Source organism: Capricornis sumatraensis, chromosome 5, assembly GCF_032405125.1.
Source record: "Capricornis sumatraensis isolate serow.1 chromosome 5, serow.2, whole genome shotgun sequence".
Taxonomy (NCBI): domain Eukaryota; kingdom Metazoa; phylum Chordata; class Mammalia; order Artiodactyla; family Bovidae; genus Capricornis; species Capricornis sumatraensis.
Genome location: NC_091073.1, coordinates 91,133,991 through 91,156,460, shown reverse-complemented (window position 1 = coordinate 91,156,460; position 22,470 = coordinate 91,133,991). Strand labels below are relative to the sequence as shown.

The window sequence follows — 22,470 nt, the reverse complement described above, 5'->3', positions numbered from 1 at the left end:
ATACATAAATATAAAACATGCTCCACTTAATATTACTTGTAACCACTGCTATTAAAAACCTGTGAAAATTTCAGAGAGTAGCCTCATAAAAGGGATAACCAAAGATTATTTACATTAATGTACGTGTGTGTTTGTATACATTTATGAGCATGCATATGCATGATATGTATGTATGTATATATGCATATACATGTATATGTACTATAGAATTCCATTTATTACTTTAAAATTGCTTATACTAACAAAAGAAAGACTTTAGTTATGTACATTTGTAAATTGTCCAGTTATGATAGGCAGCACTTTCTTCAATTATTGCATATGGTTTGAGATCAAAGATTTTCCTGTAACACTTAGAGAAGATGCATGCAAATAAAATACAATTAGAAACAACTTTTTTGCTTCCTTTTATGGAATAAAACTGGCAAACCTAAGAAAAAAGATCCCCCTCACCACCAATTTATAAAAGATAGATGAAAATATCTAAGATAAACTTCTGAGATGCTTTGTATAGGTATTTCAAAGTACCTCACATGATCCTTGAATCATGTACATACTTACTAAATACTTTGGGGGCTGAAAGAGGGAGGTAATAAACACAAATGAAACAAACTTTTCATTATTCAAAATCAAAGTCTTTATATTTTCCTAGCTATTTTCATTTGACGACCACTACAGACACTACAATAGGTTTGGCAGTTCTTATTTCACAAACAGAAAACTTCAGTATTAAGAATAAATTCACTTATTATGCTATACCATATCTGCTGAATGAAAATGAAAAAGGAGCTCTGCGCTTTACAAAATTACCTGATAATTCAGACTAAAAAAGAAATCACTTTGCCTTTTGGACAAAGAACATAAAGTCAGAGAGAAAGCACCAATGCATTCAGAAATTAAACTAGCCTCCTTTATTTAATAAGGTATATCAGAGGGGCACTTACCAGGGTCATCAGAAGGCATGTCCACAATCAGCTGGTCACTGTATTTTCCATATAAGCCATTAGTGCATATGGCTACTATTTGAAGAACATAACTCATATTGGGTAGTAAATTATTAAGAATAGCACCCTAAAAGAAAGATGGCAATAACTATACAAATTTGTCATTCTCAGAGGAGTGTTAACATACTAGACAGCTCTTCTTAGAAAACATTTTCTCATTTGTCAATAAAAAATTTTGTATTATATTAACCTAAGAAAAAATTTTACACAATGTTATCAGGCTGAGCTTGTGATATTTGTGAGTTAGGAAGATACTGGTAAACTATGCTTTTATTTATTTATTTATTTATTTGCTCTGTAAAAATCAGATTTAGTTTCTGAAAATTTCATTTTTTAACTCAAACTCATGAAATTCATAAATGAGTAGCCAAAAGTGTAGATTACTATTTTAGACAAGCATGTAGCATTTATAAGAAGCAAAATGTGAAAAAACCACACCAGGTTTTGTTTAGATGCAGGTTCCTAGGGCTTAAGGGACTCCTGCTGTCTGTATTCAGAGTTCAGTGTCTTGGACCTGCACTGGGGGCTTCCCTAAGCCACACCCAGATGGGATTTTTTCAATTACACCACAAGTGCCAAGGAAAAGTTAATACTGAGATGCTCAGAATCTGTACTTTATTTTCTTTAATTCTTGTCATGGGTGGAGAGGAAGAAGACATGCATCATTTCCCAAGGATTACCTGCCTCGTGTCCCAAAAGTTCTGTCTCAATTGACGTCACATTTGTTACTTGGGAATTTGAATCAAAGAAAAGGACTTTCAAGACCTACACTATTTTCTACTCTATTTCCCTTGTGCTGATACAGTATGATGAGGAAACAACAGACAGCTGTATCACAGCACTGAATATTCTAGACCCAATTCCCTCCCTAACTGGAAGTTGTCGTTCTGTCGCTAAGTCGTGTCCGACTCTGCGACCCCATGGACTGCAGCACACCAGGCTTCCCTATCCTTCACTATCTCCCAGGGCTTGCTCAAACTCATGTCCATGGAGTCAGTGATACTATCCAACCATCTCATCCTCTGTCGTCCCCTTCTCTTCCTGCCTTCAATCTTTCCCAGCATCAGGGTCTTTTCCAATGAGTTGGCTCTTCAGAACAGGTGGCCAAAGTATTGGAGTTTCAGCTTCAGCAGCAGTCCTTCCAATGAATATTCAGGATTGATTTCCTTGAGGATTGATTGGTTTGATCTCCTTGCTGTCCAAGAGGCTCTCAAGAGCCTTTTCCAGCACAATTCAGAAGCATTCTTTGGCACTCAGCCTTCTTTATGGTCCAACCCTCACATTCAACTGTGAAAGTACAAAGTATTTGACTGTTCTTTGAGTCCTTTTCTTTGTGAAGAAAGGCTATACTAGATGATACCTAGCTCTAAGTCTTCTGAAAGTTATTATCGGTGAAGTTGTAGTCTCCATGTAATTAAAAATAGTACTAAGAACCTAGGGCTTACCTGGTGGCTTGGATGGTAAATAATCTGCCTGCAATGCAGGAGATGTACATTCGATCTTTGGGTTGAGAAGATTCCCTGGAGAAGGGAATGGCTACCCACTCCAGTATTCCTGCCTGGAGAATTCCATGGACAGAGGAGTCTGGCAGGCTATTGTCCATGGATTCGCAAAAAGTCAGACATGACTGAGCGACTACATTTTCACTTCACTAGTATTAATCACTGTAAATTTTGAATAATTAAATATAGCTTCTGCATCCCTATCTCCCCACTAGAGAGCTCATACAAAGCCTAAAGTCATCAAAGGCAACAGTGTACTATCATTTGTAAGTTCTTATCCTAGATATTAAACCACAATGACTACAATGCTATCAATACATGAAACAATTGATCTTATAGTTACCAAATCTTGATAGCCATCTGTCAAAAACTCATGCTTGGTTTGGTCTTCTCCCTCCAACTGCTGATACAGAACGGCAAACTTCTCGATCATGGTATCATAAACTACTCGAGGTCTCTCCCACGTAACAAGAAGGCTAGTATAATTCTCTGGGTCAGCTTGAACATTTTCTGGTTCTGAACTACAAACTTCAGAGGAAAAAAAAGTACAGTTATTGACACAACTGTCACCCTCTAGAATCTTAACAACTGAAACATATTCTATGAACATTTTTGTTGTATTTTAATAGAGGTTGAAAAGTTACACTTTCCCACTGTGGCTCTTTTGTTCACGCCATTTCCTGTATCTGAAATACTTCTCCATTCCCCACTGTGAATGAAAAAGATTGCCTTGCTAGTAAACAAAGGATGTTACAACCATCAAGCCGTCACATTAGAGCCTCCCTAATGGTGTACCCTGAAGAAACTGAGGATGAAAAAACACAGGAAACTGGTCCCAGGTAGCTGAGGCCTATACCCAAGGAGCAATTTCAGTGAGACCAGACTCTTGAACTTTCACATACACAGAAAAGTGCTAACTTCCTTGAGAGTTCTGGTTTTCTCTAATTAACAGTAATCTTTTGGTGTTCCTACTATGTAGTCTTTGATGCAAAAACTCCTACATATCCTGATTCCCCCCTTGCTTCTTTAGAACAGCCCCTCAGTGTGATCTGAGAGTCCTGTCTCCCAGGGCTGAAGTCCTCAGAATGTCCACCAAATAATCCATAACTCTCGACTTTTAGCTTGCGCATTTTTTTTCAATCAACATCTCCTACCTCTGTTCAAGTCTGACCTTCAAAGAATGTCTTCACCAAGTGCAGTATTTTCTGTTACGCACACTCTGACCTCTGTTGGATTGATATCTGTCATTTTCAATTGTCTGTCTTGTTTTACCACAATTATTGCATTAATTGTATGCTCTCTTATATTTTTCTTTTCTGAACAAGTCTTTGCTCCTCTGTGTGTGCATGCTAAGTTGCTTCAGTCGTGTCCAACTCCTTGTGACCCTATGACTGTAGCCTGCTAGGCTCCTCTGTCCATGGGATTCTCCAGGCAAGAATACTGGAGTAGGTCACCATGCCCTTCTTCAGGGGATCTTCCCGACCCAGGGATTGAACGCACATCTCTTACGATTCCTGCATTGGCAGGCAGGTTTTTTTTATCACTAGCACCACCTGGAAAGTTGATCTTTATTCTGCGAGTAGATTATAAGCATAATAACCAGAGGGTTTTTTTTTTTTAATTTCTATATTGCATAGAAAACTATCTTGAATGTATGGGGAATACAAATTCATTTTCAGAAATAAACAAAGGATATCTTCAAGTGTATGGTGTTTTTATTAATCTTATTTGGAACCTGACAAAAATGCTTAGCTCATATGAGGAGAATTTCAAAACTAAAAGATGGTCTTGTTTGTAAATCTTTGAAATCATTAAAAATTCCCTATCACAGAAAACCATAGGAGAACAACTGAAACTATTATTTCAATATTTTTGCTGACAAAAAAATCCCACTTTGGCCTAATAAACAGATTAAGCAATTAATTTCAGAGAATTATAAGATATGTCTGTCTCAGCTGAAAAAATATTTTGAAACTCGTCTGGGGACTTCTTAAAATGAACTGAAGCCCGTGCTGGAACTCATGGCAAAAATGCAGTCCCATCAGAAAGAGCATTCTGATACTTTCTGAAATACATTCATAATGTGATCTGCTGAACTAGTTGTGAAGAAAAAAATTTAAAAATGCATGATATCATGCTAATGAACCACAGTAATAAATATAATATCTCCCAGGCTGGAGAGAGTGGGGGAAGAGAGGGAGAGAAAGGTCTCCAAGGTCAAATAGTAATCACTATGCTCACAGAATCCAGGCTTTGCTTTAAAGGTATCCTTGAAGTTACAAAGTCACCACATGAGACCACGCAGTCCATTCAAGTCAACCAATCATCACCACTACCAAAACTATTTCTAGGACTCATGCAAGCAGCACCCTGAGAATGTGACCAAAAAGCCTTTTTTTGTCTTTACTGGGCTGTAGTTTTCCCCATGAACACAGGAGGGCACCTAAAACTACCAACTGACCTTATAAATGGAAACATTTTATATACAGTATTCAATAACAGACATTTTAGCATATGTATGCTATGCTAGCAGTGGTATACCAGTGAGTCAGAGCAATATAAATACATATACACATATATGCTTTAAATCAATAGAGGAATAACTTTATATGAGTTAGAGACAGAACTTTTCACTGTTAAAATTATAGTGTTATTTGTTTATCAAGGATATAGGGTGCAGTGTTCCTTTGGAAATAAGAGAACAATTCTTTCATTATCAAAAAACATGAATTCAGAATAAGAAAATGTGTTCCTATTTAGGTCTAGACTGCATCATCATTCCTCTATCTAGTGACACTTCTACAAACGTCCACCAGATGGCAGAAGAGCATCACATCATCTCAAAAGTGAGGCGGTCACGTAACACCATTAGAGACACGAGATTGCCTTGGTCTGCTTCTGATGAACCTCATGTCTGTTTTTAAAAGGCTGAAAGTGATTTTGGACAATATCATTTGTGGATTTTGTTCAAAAGTCAACTCCACTTTGCATAGAGTGAGAATGATTTAAAGTGAACTCTCTTTTCCTCAAAGATGAAACTATCATAAAATGCATGGAAGTTTTATGCATGGACACAAAACATAAAAACTGGAGAAAAATATAAAATTACTGACTTCAAAATACACAAAGGACTGCTTCCTCAATAGTGCAAGGGATTTTGATCAGGTGTCTGTGTTTATCTCCCCTTAGTATTAGAAATCAGCAGGTATTTCAAATTCTAAGAATCAGTATTAATATAAAATAGGACTCTAAAAAGAAATTCACATTTCTTTGCCACCAGGATTTAGTTCATTTACTTACTTCTTTATATATCTGTAAAAGCTTATTAGTAACAACAGACTGGTTCCAAATAGGAAAAGGAGTATGTCAAGGCTGTATATTGTCACCCTGCTTATTTAACTTCTATGCAGAGTACATCATGAGAAATACTGGACTGGATGAAGCACAAGCTGGAATCAAGATTGCCAGGAGAAATATCAATAACCTCAAATATGCAGATGACACCACCCTTATGGCAGAAAGTGAAGAGGAACTAAAGAGCCTCTTGTTGAAAGTGAAAGAGGAGAGTGAAAAAGTTGGCTTAAAGCTCAACATTCAGAAAACTAAGATAATGGCATCTGGTCCCATCACTTCATGGCAAATAGATGGGGAAACAGTGGAAACAGTGTCAGATTTTATTTTGGGGGGCTCCAAAATCACTGTAGATGGTGATTGCAGCCATGAAATTAAAACTTTCCTTGGGAGGAAAATTATGACCAACCTAGATAGCATATTCAAAAGCAGAGACATTACTTTGCTAACAAAGGTCCGTCTAGTCAAGGCTATGGTTTTTCCTGTGGTCATGTATGGATGTGAGAGTTGGACTGTGAAGAAGGCTGAGCGCCGAAGAATTGATGCAATTGAACTGTGGTGTTGGAGAAGACTCTTGAGAGTCCCTTGGACTGCAAGAAGATCCAACCAGTCCATTCTAAAGGAGATCAGTCCTGGGTTTTCTTTGGAAGGACTGATGCTAAAGCTGAAACTCCAGTCCTTTGGCCACCTCATGCGAAGAGTTGACTCATTGGAAAAGACTCTGATCCTGGGAGGGATTGGGGGCAGGAGGAGAAGGGGACCACAGAGGATGAGATGGCTGGATGGCATTACTGACTCAATAGACATGAGTTTGAGTGAACTTCGGGAGTTGGTGTGCTGCAATTTATGGGGTTGCAAAGAGTTGAACACAACTGAGCGACTGAACTGAAGTGAACTGAATTTAATAGTTCAAATGTATATTGTAATTAAAAGCTTATTTTTAAACACTCCTTTTGTTTATTGATAATCATAGCTTAGTAACACATTATAAGCTATAGCTGAAGCTTATCTTTTAGATGCTGAAATACAGAATTTTCTAGAAAAAAACTATATACTTTAGAATGTATTCAAGAGAAAGACTAGTACTTCTATATATAGTCTATGACCTTGCCAACGGGTTACTTTTCTAAGGTAGGACATCCTACCTATCTCCTGAATAACAATCTTGCTAATTCACCACTTGGTGTTCAGACATAAGACTGGGTAATGTTTCAAACATAAAACTGACTACAGAGTAAGTTATTAATTTTCACTAATTTTTCCAAGCTTCCCTTGTTCTTCATATTAAAATTAGTTTATCTTATTAGAAGGGCATACAGTTTATAAAGCATATTTCTGGATTGAAAAATCAAGAAAGGCTTTCCAGATCAACATGTACTGACACCAATTACAAGCTACATAATAAGATAGTAACAAAAATATAATTTCATTGATTATAGGGAGCTCAGTACTATGTTGTGGAGAAGGAAATGGAAACCTACTCCAGTATTCTTGCCTGGAGAATCCCATGGACAGAGGATCCTGGTGGGCTACAGTCCGTGGGGTCACAAGAGTCAGACATGACTGAGCAAATAAACCTACCTACCAGAAGTATGTTGAGGTCCCATTTCCTTCCTTAGGAAAGAATCACATGCCCTGATTCCTTTCTACGAGCTACATGTGACTTGTATCACAGTCACTGATTCTTTAAGGAACACTGACCAAGGAGAATCTGGTTCCTGCAAGCTCAAGGCTATGAGCCAAGCTGTGACAAAGCTGGGGTCCTTGTCAAGTTGCACAGAATACAAGCAATACTTTGGTATAAGTGCAACCCAGATGGCACTAGCAGTAAAGAATCTGCCTGCCAATACAGGAGACACAAGAGATGTGGGTTCAATCCCAGGGTCCAGCCCATCTCCTGGAGGAGGGCATGACAACCCACTCCAATATTCTTGCCTGGAAAACTCAATGGACAGAGGAGGCTGGCGGGCTATAGTCCATGGGGCCTCAAAGAGTTGGACATGACTGAGCACTCAGCACAAGTGCAAACGATCCTCACATATAAAGAATGAGAGGTTCTTAATTAAAAACTTGTTTTTAACATTCACTTCTCATCTGCTTGGCTCTAGGCACTCTCGGACATACAAATAAAGGAGGTACCATCTTTGCCTTCAGGACACTCATTTCTAGGATAGCCTCTCACCCTTACATTCAGTAAGCCATTAAATGTAATGGGTGCTCTTAGTTTCCAAATCCTGGATGCCGTTTACAGAGGAATGCAAAATAAACTGTAAAAAGAATGCTGTCATTTAGCCAAATTAGGTTGTGCTTTTCAAAAGTATAGGTTTTTACCCACTAGAAATTGTAAAAACTTCACAAACATAGCTCACAAAGTCCTCCACCTTCTCATTACTTAAATGAATGGATATGAAGAGTGAACACCTCCTACACAGCAATGTCCACGTCTTGCAAGTCCCATAAGATTAATAGGCAAGGCACTAAGTGTCACGAGGAAACAAGAAAAAAAGGTAGGAAAAGAAAAGGAAATAAGTGAAGGAAAGCACAAAGGAGGAGAACATGGCAACTTTCACTGTGAGAAGTCTCGTGATCAGCTCATCATTAAGCCGGTGCAGATGGTCCAGGGGAGACAGAAGGTCCCTTCTGTCCCTTCTGTCTCTGCTGCTCTACGTGACCCCCTTGGGAAAGGGACACATGCCCTGGAGAGAAAGTGCAGTCTTAGCTCCGTGGATCATGAATAAAAATGAAGAGGGAGGTGAAAAGATGGGGTGATGATTTTGAGGGAGTGGCAGAGAAAATGTCACTAGGTTTTTACCCAGTATTTCCCATTGTCTTTGAGGTTTGGTACAGGTGGACACAGCCCCTGGCAGAGTACTTCCATGAATGCACACTAGTAAATCCACCACCTTCTTGCTTGGGGTTTATGAGCCTCATTTTAAAAATTATCGAGACAGGTAATTTAATGACTACTGTGAGAAGAACCTGAAGAGTGAAGGACTCAGAAGACAATCGATATTAAGCTTGTGATCTCCCTTCAGGGAGTAGCAGATGTTAACAAAACTAATGTAAAGATTGCCACAAATGCTAAAGATAATAACTAAAAATGATCTGTTATTGCTTTGTACTTTTCAATGATTACATGCCATTCCCTTTAGATAAGTAACCAAAAAAAAAAAAAATCTTTCAAATTGTACCTCAGTCAGTCTTCTCTAGGAATACACAGTAACTTTGTCAACCATTCAATTCATAACATACAATCTTCCAAGAAGTAAATAATCTTCCTGTACTTTTCTCTATATAGTTAGAGCACAGTTAATGTACATGTGACCTTAATGAATGCTATTTACAACTACTGACCTTCTCAGGAAGGTGGGTCTCCTGATGCATAATTCATCGTGACATTTTCTCAGGAAATTACAGAAAATTTCTCATAGCTCAAATACAACATTAAGCTATGAAGATACACTTTTCATGCTACCCTTCCTTGAAAATCATTTCATATTTTATAGTTTTTTTACAGTTTGCATTATGTGTATTACAATGCTAGCAAATGAGATTTAAAGTGCTTTTATAACTCTACTTAACAAATAAAAACCTTAAACATGGAAAACTTGGATAGCACCCTATACTTGTGATAGCCTGCCCTCCGTCTCTATATACAAATATACAGCTGCACGCACACACACATATCCAAGAGTACATACACACACACACACACTGTATTAACAGAAGCTATAAATCTGGAGTATACAATAGTATACACACACACACACACACACACACACACTGTATTAACAGAAGCTACAGATCTGGAGTATATTATGTTCAAGGCACTGGACTGCCTTGCAAACTTTAACTTATTTAAACCTCACAACAACCCTACAAGGTGGCCATTTTAAAAAATTAAAAAATATATATGTATTTTGGCCACGTCTTGTGGCCTGTGGGATTTTAGCTCCTTGACCAGCTACTGCACTCGTGCCCCCTGCAGTGGAAGCATGAAGTCTTAATCACAGCACAGCCAGGGAATCCCAAGGTTGGCATTTTAAACTCATTTTATCAGTGAAGAGAATGAGGCTTAAAAAAATTAAGTAACTAGACCATCTTTATGTAATTAATAAGTATTTGCACTGGGGTTTGAAACCAAAAGTTGACTGGGCTTTAAAGCCCAAGCTCCTTCCCACTGTACTTCAGGAGGCCCCGGCTTCCAGGGGGAGAGTCTTGCTAGAGGGAGGAGAGGGCAGCGGGCAGGTATTGGTTCCAGGAAGGCAGGGGACAAAGCTGGACATCACCTCCTGTTTGTGTGGTTGCTGACATATATTTCTCATTAACTAAAAGACAATCTTTACTAATTCCTTCAAGATCAAATGGTTCTACTAAATTCTGTGATTCTTAGAAGAGCCAGCACCCATTCCATGATGCCCAAAGTGCATGCCTTTTAATAAACAGCAATGCTATGTAAAAATGCAAAAATAGAGGACTGAGTTCTGGTAAAATACTCATTCATTCACAAATGTTTACTGAGTTTTCCAATGAACGCAAAAAAACAAATAAGGCTTGATCTCTCCCCTCAAGAAGTTTACATGGATATGCAGACCTCACATAGCTTTTGCAATTACTTGTGATGTATTTTGCAAAATATATTTTTCTACCATGCATTTACCAATTGTAGGATTCTAACAATTTTCATGACACGTTTTCCTTCTCTCTTGCTCAAAATGAGGACATTATATATTTAAAATAGCAAAATAAATATGTATAATCTGAAAGTCCCAAGCTGGGTGACAAATTTAATAAATTGCTATGATGATACTATACATAAAATTAAGAATGGTATTAATGATACATTTATATCATTCAGTCATGCAAGATAAAAAAACAGAGAAGTATGATACAGCCTCATTTTTGTGAGACGTAATAATATATTTTTAACTTAACAGAAAGGCTAGAAAGATATTCCTCAAAATTCTCATAGCAGTTATCTCTGGGTAATAACATTATAGGGGATTTTTATTCTCTTCTGTGTGCTTATCTATTTTTTCCTTTTTTACAATGTTCATGTAATAAAAACATACTTTCAGATTAAATTTAATAAAGATTAAATCCTGAACATAAATGCAACCCTCAATTCTTATTTTCAAATTCAGTTCAAGAAAGTAAAAGGGCAATACTGTATCATTAAGGAAAAAAAAAATCATAGGAATATGCACATGGGAATTAAGTGCTTGTTGAGTGCAAATACTCATTGCAAGAATTCAATCATAGTTTTAGTTTTTGAAAAAAGCCAATACTAAGTTTTTAAAAAACTTTTGTTTAATTAAAGTCACATAGTTATAACTTTTTACTATAAAGTTATGCAAGGATAAATTATGTTCCCTTATAAATATAAAGCATAGTGGAGAGAGCTTTGGAAGTCTTCAGAATTGGGAAGACCAGGGTACAAATACTCACTCCAACCTTTTACAGTTCTGTGAACTTGGGTGAACCGGTTAATATCAGCTTCCCAAACTATAAAATGAGAAAAACAAGCCTAATGCCTGGTTGAACACACTGGTTCATTTGATATATGTTAGCCATTACTGCTTTTGTTATGATTACTTTTAGGCATAATCACTTAACTGTGAAAATGGGGACTTCCCTGGTGGTCCAGTGGTTAAGACACTGAGTTTTCCAAGGAAGGGGATGCGAATTTGATCCCTGGTCAGGGAAATGAGATCCCACATGCTATGTGACGTGGCCAAAATTTTTTTTTAATTCAAAAAAAAAAACCAGAAAAACCAATATTCTACATTAAATCCATTCATATGGGTTTACACATTAAATGATGCAAGAAGCACCCATCAAGCTATATCCTGCCATACTTCTATTATACACAAATCAATTCCTTCATTTTGTGAATAGCTGATGAATGAGAGCTTTACTCTTGCCCAGCAATGGAGGCAAAGTGATAAAAGACTTCGTTACTTCTTTCAGAGGGTGGTGGTGGGGACAGATAAGTAAACAGACAATATCATACCGCAGCACCTGCTGGGAAGTCTGGATGCACAGAGTGTAGGAGCTCCTGGCACACTGTGCACCTCCAGAAGAGCATCGTTTATCTGGTACCCTATGGACAACAGAGGATGAGATGGCTGGATGGCGTCACGGACTCGATGGACGTGAGTCTGAGTGAACTCCGGGAGTTGGTGATGGACAGGGAGGCCTGGCGTGCTGCGATTCATGGGGTCGCAAAGAGTCGGACACGACTGAGCGACTGAACTGAACTGAATGGGCTCAGCACTTCCATAAACGCACAGTCCTTTCTTGGGCCAGTGCCAGGCTTGGTAGGGCTGGGTGGAGGGTCAGACACGGCTCCTTGGTGGAGGCAACTGTCTATGTACTTGAGTCTTGAGGACGAGGAGGAGACAACAAAGGAAGACTGCAAGGAAGAACACGTCATGGGAAGGAAAAAGCGTGTCTGGGTGCCACCTGGGAGAGTGTGGTCTGCCCTCTTCAGGGACCTCACTGAGTTCAGGATAAAGGAAGGAAGCTGGCCGGGGAAGAGTAAGCACTGAGGCCAGTAAGTACTAGACAGGACCTACCACGCAATGACAAACAATTTGGATTTTATTCTAAAGGCAGTGGGAGCCGCTTTTGTGTGCTGTGCTCGCTCACTCAGTTGTGTCTGACTTTTTGTGACCCCATGACTGCAGCTCTCCAAGCTACTCTGTCCATGAAATTTTTTAAGCAAGAATACTAGAGTGGGTTGCATTTCCTCCTTCAGGGGATCTTCCTGACCCAGGGATCAAACCCATGTCTCTTGATTCTCCTGCACTGGGGCAGGCAGATTCTTTACCAATGAGCCACCTGGAAAGCCCATGGGAGCTACTGAAGAGTTTTAATACAATATAACTAATAACTAGTTCAACTAATCCAGTATGATTAACACATGGCCAAAACATTGTATATATTTTGTTATTTGGTCATTTGCATTTCAGAAAAGGAGATGGTTAGATCTATTTTTTTTTTTTAATCAATTGGGGATTATTTACCACATAGGAGGTTTTAGTATTTAGTATTGTTGGTAGAAATATAATTAAACTTCCTCACTTTGAAGCAATTAATTTGAAACAATGTCACAGTAAACACAGCAATTCATCACTGTTGAACTTTGTTTATGTTGTGGTTAAAGGATAAACAATTTTCACAAATATTACTTTGAAACAACAGAAATATGCTGCTTTAATGCCTAATCTTCAAAAGCAGACGATTACTGAATTAATATTATACACAGCCAAAAATTCCTTACGGGACTGGGATCAAAGAAGACCATGTTCTTGGAAAGGTTTTCAGTCCCCAAAGCAGAGGCCACTTCAACTCTTTCTTTCATGAACCAGCGCACCCTCACAGTGAACTGAAAAGAACAAGTCAGTAGACGCAATGATTGTGTCCTCTGGACACTTTGAAAGGCTTCTGACTGCTGTGTGAGCTTCAAAAGACCCAGAGGGCACTCCACAGGCTTTCCCTCTGCCTCCTCTCCATCGCCTGGGCTTGACAAGGACAAACTTCTTTTCTTTCAAAGAAGGAAACCGGGGAAAGGACTCACTTTTTATTCATTAATAATTCAGTGCCTTGGGTTTCTGTCCTTACTAGGCACTAGCCTCTCTGGGAGCTGCCAACACACAGATGAGTACTTCTTTAAAACCCCAACACATGTTAAGACTCAGGTCAAATGTGCTTCTCCCATGGAGATTCCCAAGTTATCTCAACAAGAAGCAATCTTCCCAAGCTCTGAACACCTCACCCTTATTCTTTCCCTTCTTAGAGCTGTTAACACAAGCAAATGCCATAAAGTGAATTTGGAGGTGTGTAGGTGGCTGCCACCTACTACTACATGTTTTAGGAAAAAACTTTCCTTCCTGAATCTCAGTGTTTCTTACTTGCAAAATGGTGTTATGCATGGAAGGAGGAACAGATTTTCTTTATAGTGTGTGCACATAATTCACAACTGTATTATTTATTTGGCTGTGTTGGGTCTTACTATGGTACACGGGATCTTCGTCGCATCACGTGGGGTCTTTCCTTGTGGCATGGACTCTTTAGTTGTGCCTGGGTGTAGCTGCTCCCTGGCATGTTGCAGGGAAGAATCTTAACCGCTGGACCACCAGGGAAGTCCCGAGGACAGATATTTTTAATTGTCATTTTATAAATATGGCAACTGAGATTCAGAGAAGTTAAATAGCTTACCTAAAGGCTACAACTCTATAATCAAAATATTTCCCAAAATCAAAGTCTTGTATATTGTCCATGATATCACAATTACCTCCTATAACACTGAATTAAATAGGACTTACAGAAAAATTATATTTCAATACACACCTGCTTCATGAATCTCTTCCTTTCCAGTATATGAGGAAAACACCTGCCTGGAGAACTTGTATTGTTGTTCTCGAAAATTATTTTGTAAGTAGTCCATCAACATGACATAACCAGACTGTTGCATTGTAAGAACTTCACAGAAAACAGCCAACTGGAAAGAAGATAATTTAACTTATAATTTAACATACTTGCTTCAAAGGCATATCAGCAAATGCTTTAAAACAGATATTCTGTAGAAAATATTTCTTTTAAAATTGCTTCAAATTACTCCATTTGTTTGAACTTCCAAGATTACCTGGCTTTCAGAAATGCTAACTGTCTCTTTAAAAATAATCCAGTCAACGGTGTCTGTGCAGGGAGGAGATGTCAGGGAGCCATTGTAAGTGTAATACTTGTCAGTTGAGTTTGGCAGCAGGTTCAGCAATGTGAATGGATCCAATGTAGCCTGTTTCCCTACAAAGGAATCATATACATCTCAGCTGAAATCCTAACACTGGAGCTTGGCTGTTCAAAGCCACTATGAAACTGAGACATATATTTTGGTATATATTTAATCAGAACTTAAATTTTAAGAACATTTTAGATACATATCTAAAATGGAGATAAAACTGACATAGTCTAAATTTTCTTGCACATATCACAACATAGTGTTAGTTGCTCTATCTTTACATGGGCAAGATGCTGGAAAGATTATTTTTATGTATGAAAGATTCAGAAATCATATGGCCATATGAATAGATATTGGGAAATCATTCAGTAAGATTGAATACCAACTTCTGGAAAACAAAACCATATTCTGATGAAAATTATCTATAATGAACATTATATTTTAGGATGACTTACTGAAAGGTCTTCCCCTAGTGATAAAGAATGAGACAAGGACATCTTATAGCACCATTTTTTACACTGAACTGGAGGACCAGGACATTTTTTTTATTTACAATAAAGTAAGAAAAAGGAAAAAAAAAGGCAAAGATGAATTAAGAGAACAATGGAAGAGAATAAAGAGTCCAGACCCACACATATGTGATTATTTGACTCATAACAGGAAAAATTATTACGTAGTTGAAATACATGGCCTTTTCAATAAACCATGCTGTATCAATCAGATATACTTATGCAAACCATGAATCTTTATTCCCTCCTTCACACCATAATCACAAATCAATTCTAAGTAGAGTCTGGATCTAAATGTGAACCGAACAATAAAGCTTTTAGAATAAAACATAGAAAACTATCTTCATAATCGTAGGATAGGTTGAGATTTATGAAATAGCTTGCAGAAAGCGTTATTCACAGAGGGAAAAATGATCTACCTGATACTCAAAGTCTATTTGTCAACAGTCACCATTTAGAGAGTAAAAAGGCAAGGCAAAGAATAGGAAATGTATTTCAAATTTTATACATGTAATAAAAAATATTGATTTTTTTATTTATAAGTTGAATTAAGAATAGCGAATTCCTACAAAAAATTGGTAGAGCTTTCCTAAGTCTGGGAACCTTGAAACAACCCAATTATAGCTGTCTCCTTGAAAAGTCCCATTTTTGATCTTGCATCTTTCAAATGGCTCTTACCAAAGGTACTGCCTTGGCCATTTAGCCCTCGGTGTACCAGTTCTCACTCATATGGGCAGCAATATGCTTCCCAGGAGCTTCCCAGGTGACTCAGTGGGTAAAGAATCTGCCTGCAATGCAAGAGACGCAGGAGAAGTGGGTTTGATCCCTGGGTGGGGAAGATCCCCTGGAAGAGGGCTTAGCAACCCATTCTAGTATTCTTGCCTAGAGAGTACCATGGATAGAGGTGCCTGGCTGGCTACAGTCCATAGGGTTGCAAAGAGTCAGACATGACCGAAGTGACTGGGCACACACGCATGCTTACTAGTATCTAACTTACTTTCCCATCCTCTTGACTTACCCAGCCAAGTGCATGTCTTCTTTTCTGTCTCATACATTTAGGTCATTAAGAAATAGTCCTCGAAGCTAATTTCATCTAGTCTAAGCGAGGTGCCACAGTGCAGAGTAGTACCACATGAATTATCTGGGGAGCATTAAAAAAAAAAATACCAGTGTCCCAGACCCCATCTGCAGCAGTGGGACTTAGGCATCTACTTTTTTTAGGCTTGGTGTGCCTACATATTTTAAAAAGAATCCCCAGGTGATTCAAACATGCAGCCAGGGTTGAAAACCTCAAGTAGAGTGAAGGCTTTGCAAGATTTTAGTCTTAGTGAATCCCACATTCCTCCTTTTAAAATGAAATAATTGGATCAGATGACCTTAACAGTATATTACAGTTCTATACGATATGAAGACTGGACACAACCTCATGGAAAAAAAATTATTTCCACTGGGCTTTCCAAGTGACTCAGTGGTAAAGAATCTGCCTGCTAATGCAGGAGATGCAAGAGACCTGGGTTTGATCCCTGGGTCAGGAAGATCCTCTGGAATATGAAGACGACAACCCGCTCTAGTATTCTTGCCTGGAAAATTCCAGGGACAGAGAAGTCTGGTGGGCTACAGTTCATGAGGTTGCAAAGAGCTGGACACAACTGAGCACACTAGTGCACACAAAAATTAAATTACTGAATATTAATTTTCCTGTAATATAGAAATTTTTTCAGGAAGAGGGCTAGTGCTAATAAAATTATAGATAACTTCTTCCAGCCTGAAGTTAAGACTAAATCTTAGAAGTAAAAAACCTGTTGATTGAATTGATAGTGCTGTATATGTACAACCTAAATCTAGTTTTAATCCACTAGAAAATTCAGGTTACATTAGGTTTAAAGGATTAATTAGTAACTTCTAAAAGTATGTCTTCCTCTCCTGCAATGTCAAGACAAGATTTTTTAGAATTCAGACTCAGATTCAAGTTCTCAGAAACTAAGGAAACTATTTCAAACATGTGAATATTTAAACATTTTCAAATTATGTTTTTGATATCTAGAACGTTTGTGATTAAATAGCCTCTTTTTTAATCATCAATGGACTACAATTCTTCCTTTGATGAAGGAAAAACTTTTACAAATGTTCTGTGGAAATGTGGAGGTGGAGAATACTAATTAAGTAAGGAGCCAGAAATTGACTCCCTGCTAATTTAGGTAGGAAATGAAACTGACAACAGGAGACCCAGAGGCCAGAAAAGGAAAATCAGATTTGAATAGGGATGGTGAAGTAGATAATTTTTGTGAAATCGGGAAAGAAAAGGGGGAAAAAGTTAGGAAGAAGCGAAAGAGCCAGAAAAAACGGTGATTCCTCCCTCCCTCATTTCTATAGAATCCATTCTTCCTGCCTCTGAACCTCACACCACTCATCTAGTCTCTGTTATGAATATGTTGAGTACTTTCTACCTTTTTATTATGTACCTGCATGTCCTAAGTTTCTTTCCAATATGACAAGACTTTGAAATCACAGTAGTATTTTTTAATTGCAACATCACCTTACAAGAAAACTGGACTAAAGTGGTTTCTCGTGGCATGCAAAAACATGCACTTCATCTGAATAACCTCACTATTGCTAAACAAGAATCACACACGAGCCAGTGTTGCTCTATTTGTGATCAGTCATTCACTCTGTCATCCTCTTCTTTCTTAATCAGTGATAAACAAACCAATCAGATCTTCCTTCCGTGGGAGGCTGATGGCAGGAGGGGGAAAGATGAGGAGAGTGAGAGGGAGATAAAGACAAAGACCATTTCTAGGTCCAGGGAAAGGAAAGCCATTTAATACTTAAAACCAAACATCACCCAGGATAATTAGACTTAGGATGGTGGTGGTGACGATTTGTCAATATACAAATTCCTGGGCTGCCTTTGTGATTAGGAATGCTTTTCTAATCACTTGACTAATCAGATGACTTTTGTACACAAGTCATCTGATGAGGATTCCCATTTGAGAATCACTGACTATGTTACCTGGGTGTGTCTCTTCCTTGCAACTTGAAAGATTTCAATTAACAATTATTGTGTGAGTGTGCGTGGGCTCTGTTTGGGGAAGATTAATGCATTATCTTTCTATTGTTATCTTTGTATTGCTATATACCCTATTTCTCACCACTCCATGTGAGAGCAATGCCTAATATAAAGTAGGTGTGACGGAAGAAAGGGAAAGAACAGAACACAAGAAAGAGGGAAGGGAAAAGATGGGCTTGTCTCTTAGAAAAAAATACAGGAACTGAGCCACCAGCTCACACTGTGATAAGACAGATTTTATAATCAGAAGGAAGTTTGGAAAATGTTGGTTTTTGTGGAACTCACGTTATATGAAGAATACGTGGCAAGATTTGGGAGTTTAGCTGCAGTTTCTGAGTCACTTTATAAAGACCAGCATTGCCTTCAAATTCCCAGCAGCGATGGAGGGCAGCCAATATTGGAAAGCCTTCTGCTTACTGGGCACTGGGGGACTTTCTAGACTCTGAAATAGGACTAAATTTAATCCAAGAACTCTCAAAATGGAAACGTTTAACTCTGGGAGGACTTAATTTACTTAGTTTGGACGGATCACATTTCACAACTATTTCAATCAAATTGACAGGTGTTTTATAGGTGTTTGGAAATACAGAACTAATATAAATCTCTACAATATATTGGAACAATCTTTTTGGACAGACAGGTTCTAAATCCTGGCTTTACCACTTACCAATTGTATGGGCTTAGGTGTCCTTTCTAAGTATATGGAACTATTAAGTAGATGAGTTGATAGGTGTGGAGGATTTTATTTTTTGTTAAAAAAAAGCAAAAAAGGAGGGAAGAAGTTGGTGCACTGGTAGAGAGACAGAAGACAGAGAGGGGAACAGAGGGCAGACTAGTATGTGTTCCCAGGCAGCCCAGGGGACCATTTGTTCTGCTTCCAGGACAGAGGCAGGATGCTATTAGGAAACCCAAATTCCCAGGGAGGGTATTATGTGACAGGTTCTGATGAAGTATCCCCCTTAATGGCTTACAGACAGTAGATATTAGAAAGGAAAGTTTAGTCCAAGAACATGAGCAAACTGATTTCCTAAGCTGGTACTATACCCTCCTACAGTCCCCCAGAAACACTGAAGAGGCTTCAATTAAGTGGTCCAAGTGTCATAGTTACACAAATCAGGACTAGCAACTAGTATTAGCATCGCTTCTGCGGTCCCCACAGCCTGGTGCAAGGCCTGGGAACATTCATGTTCACATTTTACATCATTTTAAGTGTAGGATTTCAAACTAGTTGCCTTCTTGCAGTCTGCACAGACTCCACTTTCTGACTAAATGAGGGAGAACTTAAGAGGGGCTTATGGTATTCAGTGTTAAATTTTATAATCTGGGTAGATGCAAGGAGATAACTAACAGCTTGATGCTGTGTTTGACTATACCTTTCAAAAAAAAAAAATGAAAGCTGTACTGTAGGAGCTCACATATTCCCAACTTCTGAAAAGATTGGTTAATTCAGGTTCCCACATAAAATTGACAAAGATGAATTAATCCTAGGCCAGATTTCTGCTTTCAAGAAAATGATCAGTTGTGAGTTGTGTTTCTGATTTCAAATTTTGCAGCTTTCCTGAGAGGAATAATCCTCTTTTTATTGATAACTCAGGACAACATTAATACCCTGTTTGTGGGTGCTTAATAAAAATAAAATAATGTGTTTTCTGTTTCCTGCCAACGTTGTCGAAAGCATGTGCTGTGACAAATGACAAGATCTATGAGAAAGGAAGCAGAACAATATAAAAGCACAGTGTGTCTTGTTCTATGTAAGCATCCACCTTCCAAAAAATCTTATATTGGTAGAGCAAAGGACTTACCAAGGAAACCACCATGGAATAATTTGAACTTGAGTAACAATTCCCTTTTCACTTTAGAATATAATTTTTATTAAAATTAACTGGTTTCAGATCACACATTAGAGTCTTTTATAGATGAACCATGCAGAGATAGAGTAAAAAAATACACTTAAATGCATAATGTGATTAAATTATTTTCAATAATTAGAAAACTTCAACTTCCTTCTTACATTAACATTTTATGATTTTCTGTGACAAAAATTTCTGATTAAATTGTTCTTCAGTGAGAAATGTATAAATTGTCAAGGGTCAGATGTGAGAGGTTTCTCCTCTTTACAAATATCTTCCCTTATTCCTTGGTACATGCAATTTTAATAATATTGCAAATTCATACAAATCCAAAGTAAATCTGGAAGAAAGAGATTTCTCCAGATAGCTTACCAAAACGGCTGACCCTCTCCACTCCATCTATAATTGCTTTGTAGTCCAAATTTTCTTCTACTCCAACCTGTGAAAGAATGACATTCTAAAAATGGTATGAAATATTTGACTAGGTATTCATGTATAGATTAGTGAATTCCATTTTAAGTATTCCAAAGTAATGTCCTCTAAAGGCACACTTTTTTCCACAGCAAAGTAAGAATAAATAAAATAAACACCTGATAACTTCAATTTTCAATTAAGAAAAGAATTTAAAATGTTACTATTCACAGTTGCTGCTGTATCACACTGATGCTTTGCAAATGGGCAAATCTCATAGTGCACAAGTATAGAGATTAGAAGTGACATTCCTAACTAAGGAATACAAGAGACCCTCTACAAAAACCTTTTTATTTTGTATGGGTGTACAGCCTATTAACAATGTTGTGACAGTTTCAGGTAAACAGTGAAGGGACTCAGCCATACTCATACATGTATCCATTCTCCCCCAAACTCCCCTCCCACGCAGGCTGCCACATTACATAGAGCAGAGTTCCATGTGCAATACGGCAGGTCCTTGTTGGTTATCCATTTTAAACACAACAGAATGTACACGTTCATTCCAAAATCCCTAACTATCCCTTCCCCCCAACCCCTCCACTGGCAACCATAAGTTCATTCTCTAAGTCTGTGAGTAAGAGTCCTCTTTTAAACATACCAGGCAAGAGGTTGTTCTCTTTGAAATGGTGACCAGTTATCATTAAACTTGTGAGCCCTTCTATTTGTTAAAAAAAATGTGCTCTGATATTCCCTATGATTGAAAAGTTAGTGCTAAATCCCTGTGAATACATATGTATATACACATATGATTACCTCAAATAAAATGGATAAAGCTCTTAACTTCCCTTTTCCTTTAATTGCTTCTTCAAAACTTGAAAATCGGTCTGCATCAAAGCAGTAAATCTGCATCTATAAACATAATATTGATGGCTTTATTACATACAGACTTCACAAAAACTTCAGCAAAGAGACAGTAAAATAATTAGATCATTTATCAGTTCAATACATTCAAGTTGAGACATTTTATAATTGATGTAATTCTATATTTTGCAAAATTTCAAAATATTTTATTAATTACATGTATACAAAGCTACATTTACTATCAATTACCCTTCAACAAAGAACAAAATACGAAGTTAGACAGATCTAGACCTGAAATTACCACTATGAGATTGAGCAATTTTCAAATGTAATAAATTTATATTACTTTAATTTTTTTGGCTGTACTTTGAGCGGTTTGAAGGATCTTAGTTCTCCGACCAGGGACTGAACCTTCATCCTTGGTAGTGAAAGTACAAAGTCCTACTCCCTGGACTATCAGGGAATTTCCAAATAAAATAAATAATCAGATGCTATTTTAAATATTTTGATGGAATTCTTTCAAATATGGTTTCAACCTTCCTTGAATGGACGTGACTTACTTGATGGTCTGAGTTACCAGTTTTGGATATTACTGTCTTGAGCTCTACTAAGAGTGAAACCCTCAAGGAATCTCTGCTTCTACCTAAAAAATACCAAAGGAGTCCTAAATTCCTTATTTCAAGCCTCTCCTCCTGCTGTGAGGTTATGTGTGCGTTAGTCGCTCAGTCGTGTCTGACCCTGTGATCCCATGGGCTCCCACGGATTCACCAGGCTCCTCTGTCTGTGAAATTCCCCAGGCAAGAATACTGGAGTGGTTAGCCTTTTCCTTCTCTAGGGATCTTCCTGACCCAAGGATTGAACCCAGGTCTCCCACACTGCAGGCAGAGTCTCTACTATCTGAGCTATCTTGTTAATTTCTGCTTCAGTCCATACATCTAGGATAGCCTTCACTCTCTGATAGGTTGATGTTCCTTGTGTCATGGGCTTGGAAATTAGATAACTCAGGTAGTTTAGAGATGTAACTAAGGTAAGAACAGAACCCTCAGAGATGATTAATGTGCAGTGAGGGCTATGATCAGAGAAATAGTGGGTGTGAAGCAGAAGAAAGCAGTGTCTCCTGTCTTGGATGGTCACCAAAACCTTTCGGCCACCCTGAAGCATGAATGATTTTAAAG

The 22,470-nt window shown here is 38.0% G+C and overlaps 1 protein-coding gene across 1 annotated transcript in view; it reads right to left on the bottom strand.

Annotated features, from left to right (window-relative positions):
• Window positions 1–22,470, bottom strand: part of PTPRZ1 (protein tyrosine phosphatase receptor type Z1) — a 143,051-nt gene that overhangs the window by 63,879 nt on the left and 56,702 nt on the right. Inside the window, exons 5-10 of the mRNA XM_068972417.1 lie at window positions 21,248–21,343; window positions 20,396–20,462; window positions 14,505–14,662; window positions 14,210–14,360; window positions 2,847–3,031; window positions 942–1,068 (exon numbers count right to left, since the gene is read on the bottom strand). Of these exons, the coding sequence (XP_068828518.1) occupies window positions 942–1,068; window positions 2,847–3,031; window positions 14,210–14,360; window positions 14,505–14,662; window positions 20,396–20,462; window positions 21,248–21,343 (784 nt within the window). The remainder of the gene's footprint in view (window positions 1–941; window positions 1,069–2,846; window positions 3,032–14,209; window positions 14,361–14,504; window positions 14,663–20,395; window positions 20,463–21,247; window positions 21,344–22,470) is intronic.